Source organism: Saccopteryx bilineata, chromosome 1, assembly GCF_036850765.1.
Source record: "Saccopteryx bilineata isolate mSacBil1 chromosome 1, mSacBil1_pri_phased_curated, whole genome shotgun sequence".
In the NCBI taxonomy this organism is placed as follows: domain Eukaryota; kingdom Metazoa; phylum Chordata; class Mammalia; order Chiroptera; family Emballonuridae; genus Saccopteryx; species Saccopteryx bilineata.
The window spans coordinates 377,820,345-377,841,676 of record NC_089490.1 but is presented as its reverse complement, the minus strand read 5'-3'; the positions used below and the strand labels follow the sequence as shown (position 1 = coordinate 377,841,676).

Genomic DNA, 21,332 nt, shown 5'->3' with positions numbered 1-21,332 from the left:
GCTGTGGACATTACTATGACGCTCAGGAGGGATGCTTCTCGGAACTAGTTTAGGGAAGATTATCCTGGCGCTCTGGTAGAGGACAGAGTATGGACTTTGGAATCAAACAGAACTCGGTCCAAATCACAGTATTACTAATTACAGTCTGAGTGATTTTAGGCAAATCATAATCTGTCTGAATATCAGATCCCTAAGAAATGTACATCACGTCATAGTCTGTTGTGAGAATTAAAGGAGATTGTGAATATAAAACAGTGAGTCAGGCCTTGGCCACCTACAGATGTTCAACAAACCTTTACTCTCTTCTCTTCTCTCCCACCCTGGCTTTTCCTTGTCTAGAGCTTAGTCTCGTATCAACCTGGTTGACTATCAGCCTTGAGGGAGGTGAGCTGTCTATGCAGTATTTGGAGCACTGCCGGGGAGACCTCAGTTGTTCATCCACCACCATGTTCTCCCTACTTTTCTAAGCTGAATGACGCACCAGGGACTCTGAGGGGCACAAGAGAAAGAAAATGAGGTTTCTGTTCACATCTGAGTGAAAACTTCCTCTGAAGTTCCTGGAACATGTTGCACCTCGGCCAGTGGAATCCACCGTAAAATCAGAGGGCAGCCAGGCCATGGCTGGAGCTGACTCTTCGTTGTTGCAGGACACACCTCTGCTTCTGTCATCACTGTGATCACACCGGGCTCTCTCTGGTTCTTTAGCTGTATGTCAACAGCATTCTCTGTATCCCACCATCTCCGGGAAACCGTGGGTTTTACGCAGTGAGTAGTAAGTACTGGAACTGGCCTGGGGACTGTAGTAATGCTTCCTTTCCCCGCCAGCATCTGGCTCCCACACTAAAGCTCTTCAGCCTGTCAAACTGCAACCCTGGATATCTCCTGAGGGGCTGTACAATACTGGTTGAGAAAGTGAGCTGTGGTCAACCAATTCGGGTAAAAAAATCTCTCAGAATCTACATTCACATCTATGAATTGAGGTTAAAAAATAAGGCCTACCTCATAGGCTTAATGTGTGAGGGTTATATATGATAATGCACATAAACTCACAGCTTAGCTAGTACATAATAAACATGAGCCAATCTTCCTCTAGTGCTGATACTTCTACTCTGCTCTCTCCTTCTCCTCCGGGCCCCAGCACCATCTCGAATTTCTCTGAGGCTGGATAAACAACTGCTCAGAGTTGAATTAACTATTCTGGTCAGGCCCCGGTGGGATAGCTCGGTTAGTCAGAGTGCTATCCCAATGCACAGAGGTTGCAAGTTTGATCCTGGGTCAGGGCAGATGTTTCTGTCTCTCTCTCTCTTCTTCTCTCTCTAAAATCAATTAAAAACCAAAACAAAACACTATTCTGGTCAGGTAACACAATCTATGCTGAGACTGTCACTTCCATTTTGTGAAAAGCAACGTTAGAAGTTAAATGGGACTAGGCATAAATTGGATCTGAAGATTGCAATTTACCAAGAACAGCTGCCAATGCAGAACCCAAAAAGGACCCTACAGATATAACACAGTTTTGGATTCTACAGTCACCTGTTTTCCTACAATCATCTGAGAGGATCATAAAAATATGACTTCTTCTGGGTCTGGAAACAGAAGATTTATGAATATGAAACAGAAGAAAGTAAATAAAATTCCTTGGGAGAAAAAGTGAATCCAATGGTCACAAGAGGTTTGTCCTGTTTTTAAAACTAAGGACAAGCACACAATTTATCTCAAACTGGTGCCTTCATTAAAAACCAATTTCACTGAAGACTTCTTTGTTCTTAGGTAAGTGACAAAACTAGGGGGGGCTGTCACTGGGGCACGAGCCCAGGATCTGAGGGAGAACCTTGCATTTGTCCTTGGCCCACCTACGGTGCCACCACAGACCAGTTGATCAGGCGCCAGAAAACACCCAGAAGCTGCTACAGCAGAATCAATGGCCCTGAACCGTGCCCTGTGACAGCTGGACCGTCAGTGGCAGAAGCTGGAGATGCAGGAGGACAACATCATCACAGACATCAGGAAGATGGCCAAGCAGGGCCAGATGGACGCTGTGCACATCATGACAAAGGACCTGGTGCTCATGTGGCGCTCCATCCGGAAGTTTGTGCCAATGTGGGCCAGCATCCAGGACCTGTCCTTCAGGATCCAGACACTAGAGCCTAGCAATCCAAAGGCGCGAGCCATGAAGGGCATCACCAAGACCATAGGTACCACGAACAGACAGCTGAAGTTGCCCAGATCCAGATCATGATGGAGTTTGCGCAGCAGGCAGAAACGATAGACATGAAGGAGGAGATGCTGAACAATACCAATGATGATGCCACAGGTGAGAAGGAGGAGGAGGATGAAAAGGAGAGTGATGCTGTTGTGTCCCAGGTCCTGGATGAGCTAGGAGTGAGCCTGACAGATGAGCTGGCCAACCTCCGCTCCCAAGAGGCTCGCTCAGCCTGGCTGTCAGTGGGACGAAAGCAGAGGCCGCAGCCTTAGCCCTGACGCATGCCCACGCAGACCTGGGGGGCTGCCCGGCCACCCCGGGGCCCAGCAGACGTGTTTTCACTTTTCCACTGTGTCCTTTCTGTCATAAAAGAGACTGGACACTAAAAAAGATAAAGAGAATAAAAAAAGACTTCTTCCTTCTTTCAAATTTCTATTCTTATATCCTACTTATATTTTTCTTGCTTGGATTTTTCAAGTACTAATTAATGTCTTGTGCTTTTGTCTTCAAATTAGAGTACTCTCATATTAAATTCTAGTCTTGTTTTGAAAACAATATTGTTATACAACAAGCTACAGCAACTATGATGAATAAACAGACAACAGAAGAACACCACAAAACATTAAACATACTTGGATGCTTCTCCAAAAACGCTTGAAACATCTTCCTTTCATATTCAACTGACTGCTGCATGAGATGAGGCCTAATGCTACTGACAGCAAAGTTCGCCATGTCCATTTTCATTAGGTCTAGCACAGAAAAGATCGCCCTAAAAGAAAAGAGATAAGCTGGAGCATTTCAGATGTTATTTCCTGGCAATTGCTGGTTTGGGCTCAACTAAAAAAGAATAAAATAAAATTATCAACAAAATAAAGAAAAAGAAAAGAGATAAAAGGATTTAGAACCAGACCCTGTAAACACTGTTTTAACCAAAAAAAAAAAAAAAAAAAAAAGGCGAGCTAGTCTGAGACAGTCTTTTCATCTCAAAAAGGGTAGCAAGAAGTTAGAAAAATCATGAGAAAGTAGACTAAGAAAAACAAATTTAGAAAATACAAAAGCTTAAATAATAGTTTGAAAAGACTGTAAATGTTTAAGCTGCTTTCTGTCCCCACGCCTCCATCCCTTGCCCCCGAGCAAACATAGCTCCCCCCACAGCCTGTCTAGACCAGAATGCATTCCTTGGCTTTGGGTCAGCCTTCGTGTCAGCCAAAGAGGAAGGAAGGAGCCCAAGACTTGAGGTTAAGAGCAAAGAGCTCACCACCTGGTAGCTACTCTCACATAGGTTAATTCACTTTCCTAGGAAAGAGAGAAAACCACCTCTCCTTTCTCATCTCCTCTTACCCCAGTCTCTCTTAGTTTCAAGGCATGCTTTAGATTCTAGGTCTGGTGGCATAACTGTTGTTTTACTCTCTGAATGTGCCCAATGAACAGACTTGACGTAGACATCCCATCTTAAGAACCTATCTTGGGGGGGAGGGGAGGGGCACAAAGGAAACCAGATAGAAGGTAACGGAAGACAATTTGTCTTTGGGTGATGGGAATGCAACATAATCAAATGTCAAAATAACCTAGAGATGTTTTCTCTGAACATATGTACCCTGATTTATCAATGTCACCCCATTAAAATTAATTAAAAAAAAAAAGAACCTATCTTTAGGAAATTACCTAAAATATAGATAAAAGGTTTTGTGCACAAAAATATTCACTACAGAGTTAAATAGTAAATAATTATACATAATCTAATTGTCCATTTTAACAAAAATAAAGTTAATTATATACAAATGAATATTTTACAGCCATTAAAATACTTGAGGGAGTTTTTAAAGAATAATATAAGTTGGGCCTGACCAGGCGATGATGCAGTGGATAGAGCGTCGGACTGGGACACGGACAACCCAGGTTCGAAACCTGGAGGTTGCCAGCTTGAGCGTGGGCTCATCTAGTTTGAGCAAGGCTCACCAGCTTGAGCCCAGGGTCGCTGGCTTGAGCAAGGGTTTCACTTGGTCTGCTGTAGCCCCCCAGTCAAGGCACATAGGAGAAAGCAATCAATGAACAACTAAGGTGCCACAACAAAGAATTGATGCTTCTCATTTCTCTCCCTTTCTGTCTGTCCCTCTCTCTGTCTCTGTCACACACATAAAAATAATAATAATAATAATAAGTTGGTTATAAAAGGGAAATGCAAAATATCCCTATGGTGTTGAACCTGTGCAGTATCTTTTTTTTTTTCTTGTATTTTTCTGAAGCTGGAAACGGGGAGGCAGTCAGACAGACTGCCGCATGCGCCCGACCGGGATCCACCCGGCATGCCCACCAGGGGGCAATGCTCTGCCCATCTGGGGCATTCCTCTGTTGCAACCAGAGCCACTCTAGCACCTGAGGCAGAGGCCATGGAGCCATCCCCAGCGCCAGGCCATCTTTGCTCCAATGGAGCCCTGGCTGCAGGAGGGGAAGAGAGAGACAGAGAGGAAGGAGAAGGGGAGGGGTGGAGAAGCAGATGGGTGTTTCTCCTGTGTTGGCTCAGTGGTAGAGCGTCGGCCTGGTGTGCGGAAACTGTTCAGTGTCTTAAATGCAGTGACAAACACACAAACTTATGCAAGTGATAAAATCATATAAAAATTAATACACACACAAATACATATACAAGTAAAACAGAAAAGCTAACTGAAATCAGTAGACAGTATTCACTGTCAATATTCTGGCTGTGATACACAACATTTTGCAAAATGTTACTATTGGGCAAAACTGGATGAAGTATACTATATTATTTCTCACAGCTCCATGTGACTATGCAAGTATCTCAATGACACTTTCCATTAAAAAATAAGTAAAATAAATAGAGCATATTGTTAACAGAAAAAGTCAGGCCTGCAATGCCTACCAGGAGGTTTCTTTTGGTTCAACTAAACATTCAGACTCACAGATCACCCTAAGCCACAGGCTTGGCATCCATCTATTCCCATAGCTTACCAGCAGGGCAGCCCCAAGCATTCCTCTTCAACAACTGCTCTAGTATCAGCCACAAGCACACAACTCGGACATGTGGGAGCCACCTGGTTTAATGGCCTCAGGTGCTCATGTATTTTGTAATAACTCTACAGCATGGCTTCTAGGGTCTCCACCAGGGGCATGTCCAATTATAAAACTTACCCTACTAGCCTGACCAGGTGGTGGCGCAGTGGATAGAGCCTTGGACTTGGACACAGAGAACCCAGGTTCGAAACCCCAAGGTCACTGGCTTGAGCACGGACTCATCTGGCTTGAGCGTGGGAACACAGACATGACCCCATGGTCAATGGCTTGAGCCCAAAGGTTGCTGGCTTGAAGCCCAAGGTCACTGGCTTAAGCAAGGGTTCACTCGCTCTGCTGTAGCCCCCAACCACTGGTCAAGGCACATATGAGAAAGCAGTCAATGAACAACTAAGAAGCAACAACAAAGAATTGATGTTTCTCATTTCTCTTCCTTCCTGTCTGTCTATCCCTATCTGTCTCTCTGTCTCTGTCACACACACAAAAAAAGTTACCGTACTAAAAGGAAGTCCAAAGTTACCTACTAAAGGAAGCTCCATTCAGCATTTATACAGTTCATTGCCACTCCTTTCAGTCTAGATCTAATTAGCCAATCAGAGGTCACTTTCCCCCGAAGCAATGCTGCCTAGTACCATTTTGGTACACCTTTATCTTTTTACAGGAGTACAGAGTTAAGCAGTTAACCAAAAGTCAAATTCTCAGGCGGCATCATGTCAATTCTTTGCCCATGTTAGCATAAAATTATATAAATTTAATTATAATTATATACATTTAAATATAAACATGCAAAAGACCAAAGAAAGTTAATTGAACTATATTTTAGTTAATAGAATTATATTAGTGTTAAATTTATTGAATGTCTTGTTTGTATTTTGATTATATAGGAGAGTATCTATATTCTTAGGAGATACTTGTTGAAATATTTAAGGGTGAAATATCACAATGTCTGCCATTAACTCTCACAAGGTTCTGGAGAAAAAAAAAATTTATATATATGCATACTCACATAGATATGTAAAGAAAGCAAATTGACCATATATTAAAAATTGGTGGATATACATAAAGGATATGTGAGTGTTAATTACAGGTTTTTTTACTTTTCTGTAGGTTTAAAATTAAAAAAAATGTTAATGGTAAAAAACTAAAATATATATATTTAAAATAAATATATATATTAAAAATATATATATCTCAACATAACAATGATTGTGCCTTTTGGTGGTAAAATTATGGGTGCATTTTTTCATTCTTTCTACTTTTCTGTATTTGTTTGCTTTTTAAATTTTTTAATGTTTTTTTTAAATTGATTTTAGAGAGAGAGGGAGAGAGAAAGAGAGAGGAAGGGAGAGAGGGAGAAAGAAGTATTGATTTGTTGTTCCACCCAGTTATGCATTCATTGGTTGATTCTTGTATGTGCCTTGACTGGGGATCAAACCCACAACCTTGGCATATTGGGTTGACTCTCTAACCAACTTAGTACCCAGCCAGGCACTAAATTTTTTTTTTTTTAAATGTATGAGTATATATACTTGAAGAAGTCTAAATTTGAAAATAGGCTTTTGTGTTTTAGACGTACTTAAGGAGATTAAGACAATTCCCATACCGGAAAAGGGGCACTATTTCCTTAATGTCCTTTAGTTTCCTAACTTCCTCATCTCGAGCAGGTGCACACAGTGTCCCCATCATGCCAACAATGAATTCCGCCAGCTTGGAAATGTCTAGGACCCTGTTCTCAGCCTCCTGCTTAATCAGATCCAGATCCAAGACTTCTGTAATCTGGTTTTTCAGTCTAGTGTGACCGGGCAGCAAGAAAGATAAGAGAGTCTGCAAAAGAGCACAGCCAAGTTTAATCAGTTTCTTAGTCAGACATAAGTTTTTATTATATATAAAGGGATTTACACCTACCTAAATGAGAGCTTACCAATTACTATAATGTTGCGTATATTTTAACCTCTTTCAACAAATCTACAGAAAAACATGTTTACAAATAAGTTAGGCTAGCTATTTAATTTTCCATTTAAGCTCTAGGTAGTAATCAACTGAATAAAAGCAAGAAAAGTAAAACACATTACTTAACGTGAACCTGTGAACCAACAACAAATGCCAGTTTCCATAGATACATCTCTTCTTTGGTAATACTGCTAATGGTATTGCAAAAACAGCCCTATTCCACTTCATGCCTTCTCTATTCCACAGATGGAATCACTTTTGGCCACTATAAATTGAACATGTCCATACCTATTAAAAATTTTACAAATCACCTATTTTTCCTAAAATACAGTTCCTTAAATAATCTGTTTTTTGTTGTTGTTTTTTTAAATATTAACTTTCTGTCTACAAAGAAATGCCTTCAGGTTATCATAGCTTGTTTGGAATTTTAAAAAGGGCATTAAGCCAAAAATACTCTTAATCCACATGTCAGCAAGTAATTTAACTTGATCCTTCGATTTCTTTAGGCACAGTAACACAGAGAGGCTGACTATTCCTCACACGCCAGAGCAACATTTACTCTTCCTCTTACCTCTTTGATCTCTCCGACAAGTTTAATGGCATGGTCGTATGTTGGGGGGTCTTCACTTAGCTGGACACTCAAGCAATCCCAAAAAGCTTTATGTACAATCTCTTTTACCGTCTTCTTCAAACTGAAGGCAAATGGAAAAAAAAAAAAGCAAAAACAAAATATTTGAGCCTCAAGTCACTTTCTTTTTATTAAAACAGCTTTTCTGAACTATGATTTACATACTATAAAATTCACCTGTTTTAAGCATACTGTTCAGAGATTTTTAATAAGCTTATCAAGTTGTGCAACCACTACCACAATCCAAGTTCAAAACATTTCTGTCACCCCAATAAGACCCTTGTGCCCATTAGCAGTCAGGCCCAGTTCCACCCCCTACCCCCTACCCCAGGCAATTGTTCATCTACTTTCCATCTCTGTAGAGTTCCCTTTTCTGGATGTTTCTTGTAAAGGAAATTGTACAGTATGTGGACTACGTGTCTGGATTCTTTTACTAGGCAAAAGGCTTTCAAGCGTCATCATTCCTGTAAGATGCTTTGATCCTTTTTATGATTGAATAATATTCCATTATATGGATATACTGCATTTTATATACCTATTCATTTGTTGATGGACATTTGGGTTATTTCTACTTTTTGGCTATTATCAAATCACTTTCTTTTTTTATTTTTATTTTTTATTTTTTTACAGAGACAGAGAGAGTCAGAGTGAGGGACAGACAGACAGGAATGGAGAGGCGAGAAGCATCAATCATTAGTTTTTCGTTGCTCATTGCGACACCTTAGTTGTTCATTGATTGCTTTCTCATATGTGCCTTGACTACAGGCTTTCAGCAGACCGAGTAACCCCTTGCTTGAGCCAGCGACCTTGGGTCCAAGCTGGTGAATTTTTGCTTAAATCAGATGAGCCCACGCTCAAGCTGGAGACCTCGGGGTCTTGAACCTGGGTCTTCCACATCCCAGTCCAACGCTCTATTCACTGCGCTACCGCCTGGTCAGGCTATCAAATCACTTTCAAAAACACAAATTCTGTGGGCTTAGGATGAGAAATTTCTTAAAGAATTTGGATAAAGGAAATATTTACCAGATACTTAAACCGATCACATACCTTATTTTTAGTAAGTGATTTCAGTAAGTACTTCATTAGGAAGAATACCTTTTAACTAATTTGACAGATGGCAGTAGTCCAATTAATAGCATATAATAGTGCCATATGATAAAAAGAATACTGGAAACTTCAGAGCTGTTAAGTTTCCTAAGGTATTTATGACTCAGTTTAAGATAACAATTCAGCATGAATTGTTGAAAGATTTGATTTCCTAAAAAATATCCCATTCCCATGTGATATATGAGAAAAATGCTTAATGAGGTAGCAAACTGTATCATCTTATATATAATACCTCATTAAAACTTGTAATTATACCACAAGAGCAAAACAATTTTTCATTATTAACATGAAAAAGCACTATCTATGCGGAACACATAAGAAATGTCTGTAAAGTCGTATTTAGAAGCCTGCTGAGGGAGACACAAGCACTTGTCACCCAGCGGCCATTCCTCTTCCTTTCTTAACAGAATACTCATATTTTCTGTGGCACTTTCACAGTTATAATGGGCAATGACTTTTCTTTCCTATGAGAATATATTTTAAAAGGTGTACCCTACAATCAATAGTGGATTAGATTTAATATGATATTTGCCGGGTGCTAGGGATATAGAGAATAATGCATAGTCTGGTCTATGTAGAGTTTACAAGCTGGTAAGGAACACAAGTAAATGAACAACTACAGTACAATGTGACAGTTAGATGACCCCTTGCTCAAGGCAGCAACCCTGGAGTTTGGAACCTGGGACCTCAGTGTTTCAGGTCAACGTTCTCTCTACTACACCACCACCAGTCAGGCTCCATGACAGCAGTTCTTTAGAATCCTAGATCCCCCCTCTCAGAGTGTCTGACTTAGCAGGTCTGGGGGGAAGCAGAAAATCTGCATTCCTCACAAGTCTCCAGCTAATACTGATGGTCGCAGAAACAATGCAATGAAAACACTCTATGGGGAAGCTAAGCGCTATGGAGAAGGGAGAAGTTAACATGAAAGATCCCTGCAGATTTCCAGACCTTTTGTTTACATGTTGAAGGGTCCTTCAACCCACTTTCAAACTCTAGTATTATTATTATTTTTTTACAGAGAGAGAGAGAGTCAGAGAGAGGGATAGATAGGGACGGACAGACAGACAGGAACGGAGAGAGATGAGAAGCATCAATCATCAGTTTTTTGTTGTGACATCTTAGTTGTTCATTGATTGCTTTCTCATATGTGCCTTGATTGTGGGGCTACAGCAGACCAAGTAACCCCTTGCTCAAGCCAGTGACCTTGGGTCCAAGCTGGTGAGCTTTGCTCAAACCAGATGAGCCCACGCTCAAGATGGTGACCTCGGGGTCTCGAACCTGGGTCCTCCGCATCCCAGTCCGATGTTCTATCCACTGTGCCACCGCCTGGCAAACTCTAGTATTCTTGATAACAGAATATTTTCTAGCAACAACATACAAAAGGAGAGCTGTATTTGAATATAGTGACGTCAAGTGAAGAAAACATTTCCAGAACTGGGGAAATGACAGTGTTCTGATACTAAACAGTGGTACTAAACAAGGAACTCAGTAACCACTTTACCTGTTTTCTGGTAATTCCACAGGTTTAATCCGGAAGTCTCTATTTACTACAATTTCATGGGCTAGAACCATTTTAGTGACTCCTTTAGTGGTCTCTAGAAGTTCTTCTACTGTCACAAAACGAGGAGGACTAGCTGTAACAAAAACCCAGTGTAAGATATTTGCTTCTCTAGATTAGAATTTCGATTAAAGTAAAAAAAAGAAAGTAGTTCTGGTACTAGCTAATAATTTTGGTTATGCCTCTATGAAAATATTCTGGCAATTTATTTATTTATTTATTTACTTTAAAGTGAGAGGAGGGGTGATAGAGAGACAGACTCCTGCATGAACCCCAACTGGGATCTACTTGGCAACCCCCCTTCCTGGGGCTTATACTCAAATCAACCAAGCTATCCTCAGCGGCTGCAGGAGGGGAAGAGAGAGTAAAAGGGGACAGAGAAGGGAAGAGAAGCAAATGCTTGCTTCTCAAGTGTGCCTTGACCGGGGATCAAACTGGGATATCGACACATCAGGCTGACACTCTATCCACTGAGCCAACCACCAGGGCAATTCTGGCAATTTCAAACAATAAGCCTATATTATTTTTTCTTTTAACCTAGGGTCCTAAAAGGAGAGATCATTTACAATACCCATACATATATTTTTTTTAAATAAGACTGGTAAATGGAAAATGATTACAGTAAACTGAGATTTAGAAAAACTTTTATAAACTATCAATTTCCCAATAAGCTGAGAGTTTACTTTCTAAGCCCTTTGCCTCCTAACCATCCTAAATGAGGAAAGGGAGACACCAGATTTAAGATTTCCATTTTCGCTCCCATGAGCAGTTTACATTTTGCTCCACCACTAACACTGCCATAAATGAATCTCCCCAAATTAAAACAGCAGCAAGCACTTCAGGGAACCAGATGCTGTTTAAACAATGCTAAAACCACAACCCTGTAGGGATCGCAGGAGAATGTGAATTCTGAAGCTGATGGATGAAGAAATCAGAGGGTGTGTGACACAACAACCTTGTAGAATGCAGACTCACTCTATCAAAACCTTGAGTCATCTTTGATTTTTCCCTTTCCACTGCCCTGATATCCAAGACCTGTAGATTTCATTTCCCTATCAATTGCTGCAATAGCCTCATAACTGGTCTCCATACCTTCCTCTCCTTTGATGAAGCTTGAGATTTATCTTTCAGAAAGAAAACTCATACAAATCTCCCTAGGTGTTCTGAGCCAAGAAACACAGGGTAATTCCTATGTTTTAAGTCTATGATAAATACATGAATTTTTGTATATCAATTAATCTATTTTTAAAACAAAGTCCATGATAGCAGTTTGTTTTTTGTTTGTTTGTTTGTTTGTTTGTTTGTTTGTTTTGGAGAGCAAAAGACAGGAAGGGAGAGAGATGAGAAGCATCAACTCATAGCTGAGCCAGTGACCCCTTGCTCAAGGCAGCAACCCTGGAGTTTGGAACCTGGGACCTCAGTGTTTCAAGTCAACGTTCTCTCCACTGCGCCACCACCAGTCAGGCTCCATGACAGCAGTTCTTTAGAATCCTGGGTCCCCCTCTCAGAGTCTCTGATTTAGCAGGTCTGGGGAGGGCAGAAAATCTGCATTCCTCACAAGTCTCCAGCTAATACTGATGATCGCAGAAAACATACTTTGAAAAACACTGGCCCGAAAGATGACAGTATTAATTTTATGTCATATGATAGGGGGTCTGGGCTTTAAAATGAGATAATGTCATAGTTTGCATAGTGTTTAATAGTTACAAAGATCAGCCCTAGTTGGAGAGTTTGGTTCGTTAGAGCATCATCCCCATTCATAGGGTTGTGGGTCTGATCCTTGGTCAGGACACACACAGGAACAGATTAATGTTTCTGTCTGTCTCTCTCCCTCCCCTCTCCCTAAAATCAATATGTAATATTTTTTTTAAGTTACAAAAATCTTAGTTTAGTGAAGAGTAATTTTCCTTCCTCTTTTTTTATTTTTTGCTTATCAAAAAATGGGAACTAAGTGAAAGAATTGGTCATATGCTATCTGGTAAAAAATTTAATTTGGTCATATATGGGAGAAGTTGGAATAAAGTAACAAAATTCTAAGCATTTCCAAAAATATTAATAAAAATAAAAATTTACTTGATGAGTAGTGGGGAAATATAATAAATATCCAAGATCAAAGCCCAGATAGAAATTCTCAGTTTATTAAGCTGTCAATTTCTACCAAATTGACCTATTAATAAAATGCAATCCCAGTCAAAACCCCAGCAAGACTCTTTTGTTAAAATTGCAAAACTGATTTCAAAATTTATGTAAAAATGCACTGTACCTACAAAAGCCAAAATCATTTTGATTAAAAAAATGAAGTTGGGCCTGACTAGGTGGTGGCGCAGTGGATAGAGCATCAGACTGGGATGCAGAGGACTCAGGTTCGAGACCCCGAGGTCTCCAGCTTGAGTGTGGGCTCATCTGGTTTGAGCAAAGCTCACCAGCTTGGACCCAAGGTCTCTGGCTGGAGCAAGGGGTTACTCGGTCTGCTGAAGGCCCACGGTCAAGGCACATATGAGAAAGCAATCAATGAACAACTAAGGTGTTGCAATGAAAAACTAATGATTGATGCTTCTCATCTCTCTCCATTCCTGTCTGTCTGTCCCTATCTGTCCCTCTCTCTGTCTCTGTAGGAAAAAAGAAAGAAAAAATGAAGTTGGAGGACTCACATTAACTGATTTCAATACCACTCTCTAAAGCTACAATAATCAAGACAGTGTGTTCTCGGTATAAGGATAGATACATAGATCAACTGAAGGGAGAAGATCCAGAAATAGACATAAGTAAATATACATGTGGTTAATAAGGCAAAATTAGCTTTCTTAATCAAATGGTGCTGGAACAATTAGACAGCAATATGTAAAAAAAAATTACTCTCAACCCTTATCTCACATGATAAATAAAAACTAACTCAAAATGGACCATAGACCTAAATATAAGAGTGGTAGGAATGCAAATGGCTCACTCTGGAGAACAGTCTCCCAGTTTCTTATAAAGTAAACTATACACTTACCACATGACCCAGCAACCCCACTCTTAGGTCTTTACCCAGGAAAACTGAAAACATATGGTCATGTGAAGACATGTACTCAAATGTTAATAGCAGCATGATTCATAACAGTGTAAATCTAGGACTATCCAAATGTCTATCAACTGAAAAATCGATAAACAAATTGTAGTATAATCATATAACACATTACTACTCAGCAATAAAAGAAATGAACAAAATACTGATCCTTGCAAAAACATGGTTGAATCGTAAAAGCATTACCCTAAGTGAAAGACTCAGATACAAAAGACCATATATAGTATGATTCCATTTACATGAAATTATAAAATGGGCAAAATTACAATGACAGAAAGTAGATCAGTGGTTGCCAAGAGATGGTGGAGGAGAGGGCAGATTTACTGCCAAGAGTCATGAGAAAATTTTGAAGTTCTGGCCAGGTGGCTCAATGGATAGAGCATCGTCCCGGTGGGCAGAGGTCACGGGTTTGATCCCTGGTCAGGGCATGTACGAAAAACAACCAGTGAGTGTACAACTAAATGGAACAAGTTGATGCTTCTCCCCCCCCCCCCCAATCTTCTGCCCTCTCTCTCTCAAATCAATGGGAATTATTATTTGGGAAAGTGATAGAAATGTTCTAGTAGCTCATGATTGTGGTGGCAGTGACCCAACTGTAAATGCACTGGTCAAAACTGCACACTTAAAATTGGTGAATTGGCCCTGACCAGATAGCTCTGTTGGTTAGAGCATTGTCCCAAAGCACAGAGGTTGCCAGTTCGATCCCAGTCAGGGCACACACAGGAACAGATTGATGTTCCTGTCTCTCCTCTCTCCTTTCCTCTCTCTAGAATCAATAAAATAAACATTAAATAAAAATTGGTGAATTTTATTATATATAATTATAACTCACTAAAGTTGATTAAAAATTTGAAGTCACTAGTAGGGATTTACCATATATAAAATAATTATTAAGTTTCTTCAAGCTAGTATTTTCTGTTACCACTTAACAGGAAATAGAAGTTCTACTGTGGTATATCAATACCAAGCATCAGGAGTTATTAAACTCCGAGTTCTGAATCTCTTAAAAAGAGATTCAGAGATTGTTACCAGGGTTTCCAACTTTTGTTTTAACCTTGGTTTTCCAAAAATCTCCACGTCTGATCATCTTAAATATGTGAAAATAAGAGAAACACATCTAGTTCCCTCCGTAATCAAACAGGGCCCACCAATGGCTGTTATACCTAAGCCAAGTTAACTTTGGTGTTGGCTGCCAACGTGCCGTCCAGCCTGAGGAACAGCTGGAAACTTCAGGGCCACGTGAAGCCCCGGAGGCCAATTTAATGCTGGTGGCATGCATCACCGCAGGATCCACTTCAACAAATGTCACCCTGATTACTTAAGAAGGCATTACCACTTGAAGAGGAACCAGAGCTTCTGCCCAACTGTCAACCTCCATAAACTGTGGCCCTTGGTCAGTGAGCAGACACGGGTAAATGCTGCCAAAAATAAGACTGGAGCTGCTCCTGTCACTGATGTGGTGGGACTGGCTACCAGAGAGTCCTGAGGGAGGGAGAGCTCCCAAAGCAGCCCGGCATGGTGAAGGCCAAATTCTTCAGCAGAAGAGCTGACAAGATTAGGGGGCGGGGGGGGGGGGGGGGGGGGTATTCAGGTAGCCTGAGACCACATAGACAAAATCATTAAATGCTCATTAAGTGCTTTTCCAACACCCCTCCCCCCATACTATGTTGAATAATAAATACCTGGGAAGGCCTTTGATAGTTTTAAAAGGTGCACACCTTAAACACAAAAATGTTTGTACTTCTTCCAAAGATGAAGAATTAGTGATCATCTACACTTTAAAGAGATAACATCAGCACTAACATTCTTAGACTATGATATCACCTCTTAAAACTTTCATTTTTGGACTCACTTCAAAAAGCTTAAATATTCTTAATAAAAGACATGAACTTGGGCAACTGCTGGGAATTTGTGCCGAAATTGCCACCCTTTGGTCTAGGAGGCCTGCTCCCCACCAGGGATCTGAAGTGATTTCACCACATATGTTCAGCAGTCTGGAACCCCTCAACCTGTGGGAACTCAGCCCCCAGGCAATGAATTTAGGGTGTGGTGAAGTCACTCCCATTCAAAACCCCCCTTTGTAAAAATAATCTGCACATGCACAGTCCTGGCTGGGACCTGCCTCAGACTTTTCAACACTCTATTAATTAAAGCTGCAATTTGTATTCCACCCCCCTCTTTCTCAGAGCACGTCAGAGAAATTGAAATGTCACTGAGGAAGATAGGAACTTTCTGGATGCTACTTTAAAGTTTTAATTTCCCATGCAACTGAAAACCCACAAGTGACTAGGCTGCCAGCTGAGAAACTGCTGCTATTCTTCAATGCTCATTATTGGCAATGGTATCGTATTATTAGAGCCTAGCTCAGAGCCACATGTACAAGGAAGCTTAATAAAATATCATCTGAAAATAATCATATTGCTTCTAACCAAAGTTAAGGTTGCTTACAGTGAGGTCTCTGCACTCTTTGGGTGCTTGGAGAGCCCGACTTTGTTTGTTCCTGTAAAGCTTCATGAGAACCTTCCACAGCATCCTCAAGGCCTTGCTCAGAATCATTTGAGTTTCCTGCTTCATTTACATTGGACTTGTCAAGGTTTTCAGACATTATTCACTTTCCTAAAAAGGGGGGGGGGAGAACCAAGGAAATAAAAAAATGAACCAAAATGTTCTGGCTCTGTGAGTAACAAGCAGTGTGACTCTAGGCAAATCATTTAATCTTCTTGGGTTTCAGCTTTCTCATCTGTAAAATAAATAGGCTTGTGAAGATCTTATCCAGCTACAATATTCTACTTCAATGATTAAACAGACACCTGTAAAAGGATACTTGTCATATATCAAATGTATGGACCCGTATCTCAGATAGAGAGTAACAAGTTTGAATATTTTTGTCCCACTCCTGAGCACCATGCCACAAGAACACAGGGTTTTAAACTGTTAGAAGGTAACACTACAAACTGCCTGCTTCTATTTTAATTCAAAGAGTGATTCAATTCTTTTTTTTTTTTTTTGTATTTTTCCGAAGCTGGAAACCAGGAGGCAGTCAGACAGACTCCCACATGCGCCTGACTGGGATCCACCTGGCATGCCCACCAGGGGGCGATGCTCTGCCCATCTGGGGCATCACTCTGTTGCGACCAGAGCCATTCTAGCGCCTGTGGCAGAGGCCATGGAGCCATCCTCAGCGACCGGGGCAACTTTGCTCCAATGGAGCCTTGGCTGCGGGAGGGAAAGAGAGAGACAGAGAGGAAGGAGAGGGGGAGGGGTGGGGAAGCAGATGGGCGCTTCTCCTGTGTGCCCTGGCCGGGAATCAAACCCGGGACTCCTGCACGCCAGGCTGACGCTCTACCACTGAGCCAACCGGCCAGGGCCAAAGAGTGATTCAATTCTTAAATTCTTTACTTTCATTCCTGAGTGCTGATAGGAAAACTTTGGAAATAATGCTTTTAATCAGGCTTCTAAGTGAATACACCGGGCCGAGGAGTTGGTGCTCTGACTCCATCATGTCAATAAGATATCTGAGGATGAGTGATAGAAGGCACAATCTTATGAAGCATTTAAGAAAAATGTGTGGGGCAAATATTTTTTATTAACTCTGCCAGTCAGCAGAAAAACATGGTGAGTAAAGCAGGAAGTTGCAAATAACCGTAATATACGTGTTTGGGTGGGGTTTTAGCTGCTGATTAGAAATAGCACGTTGGCTTGGGCCAGTTAATAAAGGCCTGGAACAGTAACCTCTTACTTACTGTAAAAGTTTTTGTCAAGTTGTTTCCCCCCACCTAGTTTTTATTAGGTTTTTTTTATGTTTAATGTATTTCTAATTAAGGGAGAAGAAAAGACACAATGTTCCTGCATTTATACTACAGCAAATAATTAGTATTTGTACTATTAGCACTTTAAGAGATCATAAAACATTTTCACAAACACTAATTAGACTATTACACACCTGGAAGATAACTCAGAGATCAAAAGAAATGTCGATTGCTTTCAAGAGGTTTGGCAGACTCTTTTCTGCACATTAGAAAAGAATTGCTTGATGTAATTGTCTGAAATTTTAAATACCTCTATTAAATTGAATAGTTACTGGAATTTACATTTTCAGACCTGTACTATTAATATGAGGATAGCTTTAAAGCAGTTCACCTTTATCTTCCAACATCTCATTCCAGACACCCTTCTCTCTGTTCTAAATCCTATTTAGCTCTGGAAATGCTCCAAAATCCAAATGATAACATTACCAGCATATCCTCTGAGAAACAACCAACAAACACACTTCTAATTTTATCCTCTTCACATGCTGCGAATGAGCTCAGGGAAGATGAAGTAACTCATTCTGTGCAGTGAGGAGGAAGGCAGGGTTTCTAGGTCTCTAATACTCAGCTAAGTAAACTAACTTATTCTTTTAAGATTCAGCCCAAATCCAAGCTGCTCCCAGGACATTTCCCACCCTCACCAGTATTTGCACCTTTCTCTGAACTCCTGTAGAACTGGTTACTAGTCATCTAGCACTCATCATTGTCTTAAACCCAATTCAAAATAAGCTTATTTAAATAGTAACAGACAGGTGAAAAAGATGGAGAGACAGACATTCTTATAATGAAACACTGTGAAACTTAAGCATTAATGGCATTATGAAATCACTAAGGAAATACAGCAGAGGCAGACACTAATTCTTCCTGGAAGGAGGTTGTAATAATTTCCCCAGGAAAGGGGGACATTTGAGCTGGTCTTTTTGAGAAGAGTAGAATTTCATTCAATTAAAAAAAAATGTCTGGAGGGGAAGAGGAGGTGAAAATAGGGGACGGCAGGTTAAAATGATGAAAAGATGGGTTGGAGCCAGATTGTAAAATGGCCAGTTTCTCTTTTTTAAACACTTCACCTAGATTTTTAACTTCTTAAGGGCCAAGAATAACCATATTCCCTACATATAAGTATATCCCCCAACCAGATACCCTCCAAGGATCTGTTGATAGCTGTGTCATCTCTGTGATGTCAGTGTATGTGGGAGGGATGGGCGTTGGTCTCAGACATGCATGGGTTCCAATTCTGGCTCTCTCCTAGCTGTGTAACTTCAGTTTCCTCATCTTTAAAACGCAGGTAACCTATACCCCTTCGGTTTGGGGGAAGTTTAAACGACAGACTGTGCATAACAACAGATGGCACACAACAGGCTTCCCAGGAATGGAAATTGTACGTAGTTACAGGGCTACAGGATGCATTTAATTACTTACAGTGTGCTCATTCATTCATTCAACAATCACCAACTCCTGCTATGTCTAAAAAAAGGAACCGAGAGCAGGAGGCTCTTCGCACTTGCCGCGAAGACTGTCTATCTGAGCTGCATGCCAGGCCCAAGCTGGAGAGAACAGACTCCAGCAGAAAGGGTCTTTCAGCAAAATAACGGGGCTCTGCCCACCGGCGCCGGGCACCACGTCCTCGGACACTCAGTGTTAGTCACTCCCAGGGTCCAGATGCCGTCGTAAACAACTGTTCGGGTCGGCGAGGGAGTGGCCCACCCGGGAGCCAGCGATGGGAGCGGGGCGCGCCCGGAGGACGGCCTCGAGGGGTGGGACAAAGGCCGCGCTAAACCCGCCCGCTGTCCCTGCCTCTCCCTCGCCTTCACCCGACGTCACCGGGGCCCAACCCGACGGGAGAAGGCGACGAATTGCCTACGCTTTCCACCTAGCGCTTCCAGCCTCCGCGCCCGCTGCCCTCACCTACCTCGGAGGCGGCGTCCTCCCCGCGGCTGCAGGGACGGGGAATCAGGCGGGGCCGGCGCCGCGGCGGAGGCGGGGAGTGATGCGCGGCGGGCAGGGCGGCTCACCTTCTGCCCCTCAAAGGCCGCATCCCTCGCCGCGCTGCGGACCGTGCTCCCCACCGGGTTCGGGTGGATAGCGGCCAGCGCAGTCGCTCCTCAGCGTCGGGAATGGGAGGGCAGCTCTTAGCCTGGAGGCGCAAGCTCCGCGTGGGGGGCCGCCATGTTTCCGTACAGAGAGGCGGGGGCGTGGCTCGTGCGCGAGGCGCCATGTTTCCGTACGGGAGGCGGGGGCGTGACTCCGAGGCGCGAGGCGCCATGTTTCCGTACGGAGAGGCGGGAACTGAGGCCGGGTGTTCGCCACAGCCAGGCGACGGCCAGAGCCGGCAGCGGGCGAGGAACGCGAGGTAGAGGAGGCGCGGCGTCAGGCGAGTGAAGGGAAGGGCCAGGCCGCATATCCGCCATCGCCTGCAAAGCTTTCCCCGCCCAGGCTTTCCAGTTTAAAAATATCCTGTGCTGTAGTGGCACACAGTTTATTCCTCTCCCCTCACTTTGGCTGTTAAAAGGCCGGCATGCCCACCGCCGGGCTAGCCGGGCTTCACTTGAATGGCACTGACTAGGTTTGATTTGCAGTCATCCCTTAGGTTTAGGTGGCTGCTGCTACACTTCGTCCATAGAAAGAGTGAGACTGTAGCCCTGAAAAGACGGAGGGCAAGGGGCGAACGGTTCCCAGAGACTTCAGCTGGTTTTAGGCCATCAACAGGGTACACGGGGAGCCCTATGTTCCGTCTGAATTCTAGAAAGAAAAAGTGTATCAGCACAAGCCCGTTTTGGAGCCTCTTTTTCCTCAGCCCCAGGTAGTGGGGGTCATAACTATCTCTGGGCTGTTCGAGAAAACCATGCTTTTCTCAGCCTGTAGCAGTAACACGACCAACACGAATAGACAGAGTTTTTGTACCTACTTGTAGTACTGCAGCCCTCTGAGAACTATCACTGTCACGTGGGAGAAACCTACTCAAGCCACAAACTTTTGTCAAGAGGGAGAGGGGAAAAAAAAAAAAAAAGAGGGAGAGGGGGAGGCCTGCCAAGGGAGGCAAAGAAGACCTCCTGAATCTCCTTCTCCCTTAGCTTTTATTATCAGAAGCAGAACAGAGGTAACAGGATTACAGGGGAAGGAGACCAGGTAATAAAGGGGAAGAATGATTAATGGCCATTTTGCTGACGTGGAGAAAGGGCTAATTTGGTCAGAACATTCTTTTCTTTTGCTAATTAAGGACAAAGGGGCAATAGGCTGATATTCTAAAGCCCGTTCACATGCATTCCTTTGTGCCTGCACAAAGGTCATCCACTCACACTTTCTTAATGTTTGCATCTGTTAGGCAGACAAAATTATTATGCTCGCTTTGTTAAAGATGGCACTGCCCAGGTGGAAGCCCTTCATCCTGGTGATATTAGTTGCCCTTCTTGCTTGGGATGGGCGTGATTATATTAATGTGTTGGGGAGGGCTTTCTCACCAAAAGGTTTTTAAAACAGGTCAGGAACCTATGGCTCACATCTGGCTCACAGACAAATCTTTAATTAAAAAAATAATGTTAAAAATATAAAACACATTCTCATGTATTACAATCCATTCATTTCCTACCACTCATGTTCATGGTTGTGGGTGGCTGGAGCCAATCACAGCTGTCCTCCGGGACAACACCAAATTTTTACTGGATAATGCATAATGTACACGGGTCGTTGTTTGGCTCTCATGGAATTACATTTTAAAATATGTGGCGTTCAGCCTGATCAGGTGGTGGCGCAGTGGATGGAGTGTTGGACTGGGATGCAGAGGACCCGGGTTCAAGACTCCGAGGTCACCAGCTTGAGTGCGGGCTCATCTGGTTTGAGGAAAAACTCACCAGCTTGAACCCAAGGTCGCTGGCTCCGGCAGGGGGTTTCTCGGTCTGCTGCACGCCTGTGGTCAAGGCACATATGAGAAAGCAATCAATGAACAACTAAGGTGTTGCAATGCGCAATGAAAAACTAATGAT

At 42.3% G+C, this 21,332-nt stretch overlaps 1 protein-coding gene and 1 pseudogene across 4 annotated transcripts in view; one reads left to right on the top strand and one right to left on the bottom strand.

Annotated features, from left to right (window-relative positions):
- TCP11L1 (t-complex 11 like 1) overlaps positions 1-19,534 on the bottom strand; it is a 35,323-nt gene extending 15,789 nt beyond the window's left edge. The window contains exons 1-6 of one of the 4 annotated variants that reach the window (XM_066251239.1): positions 19,262-19,534; positions 15,992-16,159; positions 10,420-10,552; positions 7,755-7,875; positions 6,837-7,057; positions 2,836-2,972 (exon numbers count right to left, since the gene is read on the bottom strand). In XM_066251239.1, the coding sequence (XP_066107336.1) occupies positions 2,836-2,972; positions 6,837-7,057; positions 7,755-7,875; positions 10,420-10,552; positions 15,992-16,148 (769 nt within the window). In that variant the 5' untranslated portion in view covers positions 16,149-16,159; positions 19,262-19,534. Of the gene's footprint in view, positions 1-2,835; positions 2,973-6,836; positions 7,058-7,754; positions 7,876-10,419; positions 10,553-15,991; positions 16,160-18,771; positions 19,201-19,261 lie in introns of those variants that run through there. The other 3 variants (XM_066251236.1, XM_066251237.1, XM_066251238.1) reach the window with 3 other exon arrangements.
- Positions 22-2,687, top strand: LOC136326855 (charged multivesicular body protein 2a pseudogene; annotated as a pseudogene).
- Positions 19,535-21,332: the final 1,798 nt, after the last annotated feature.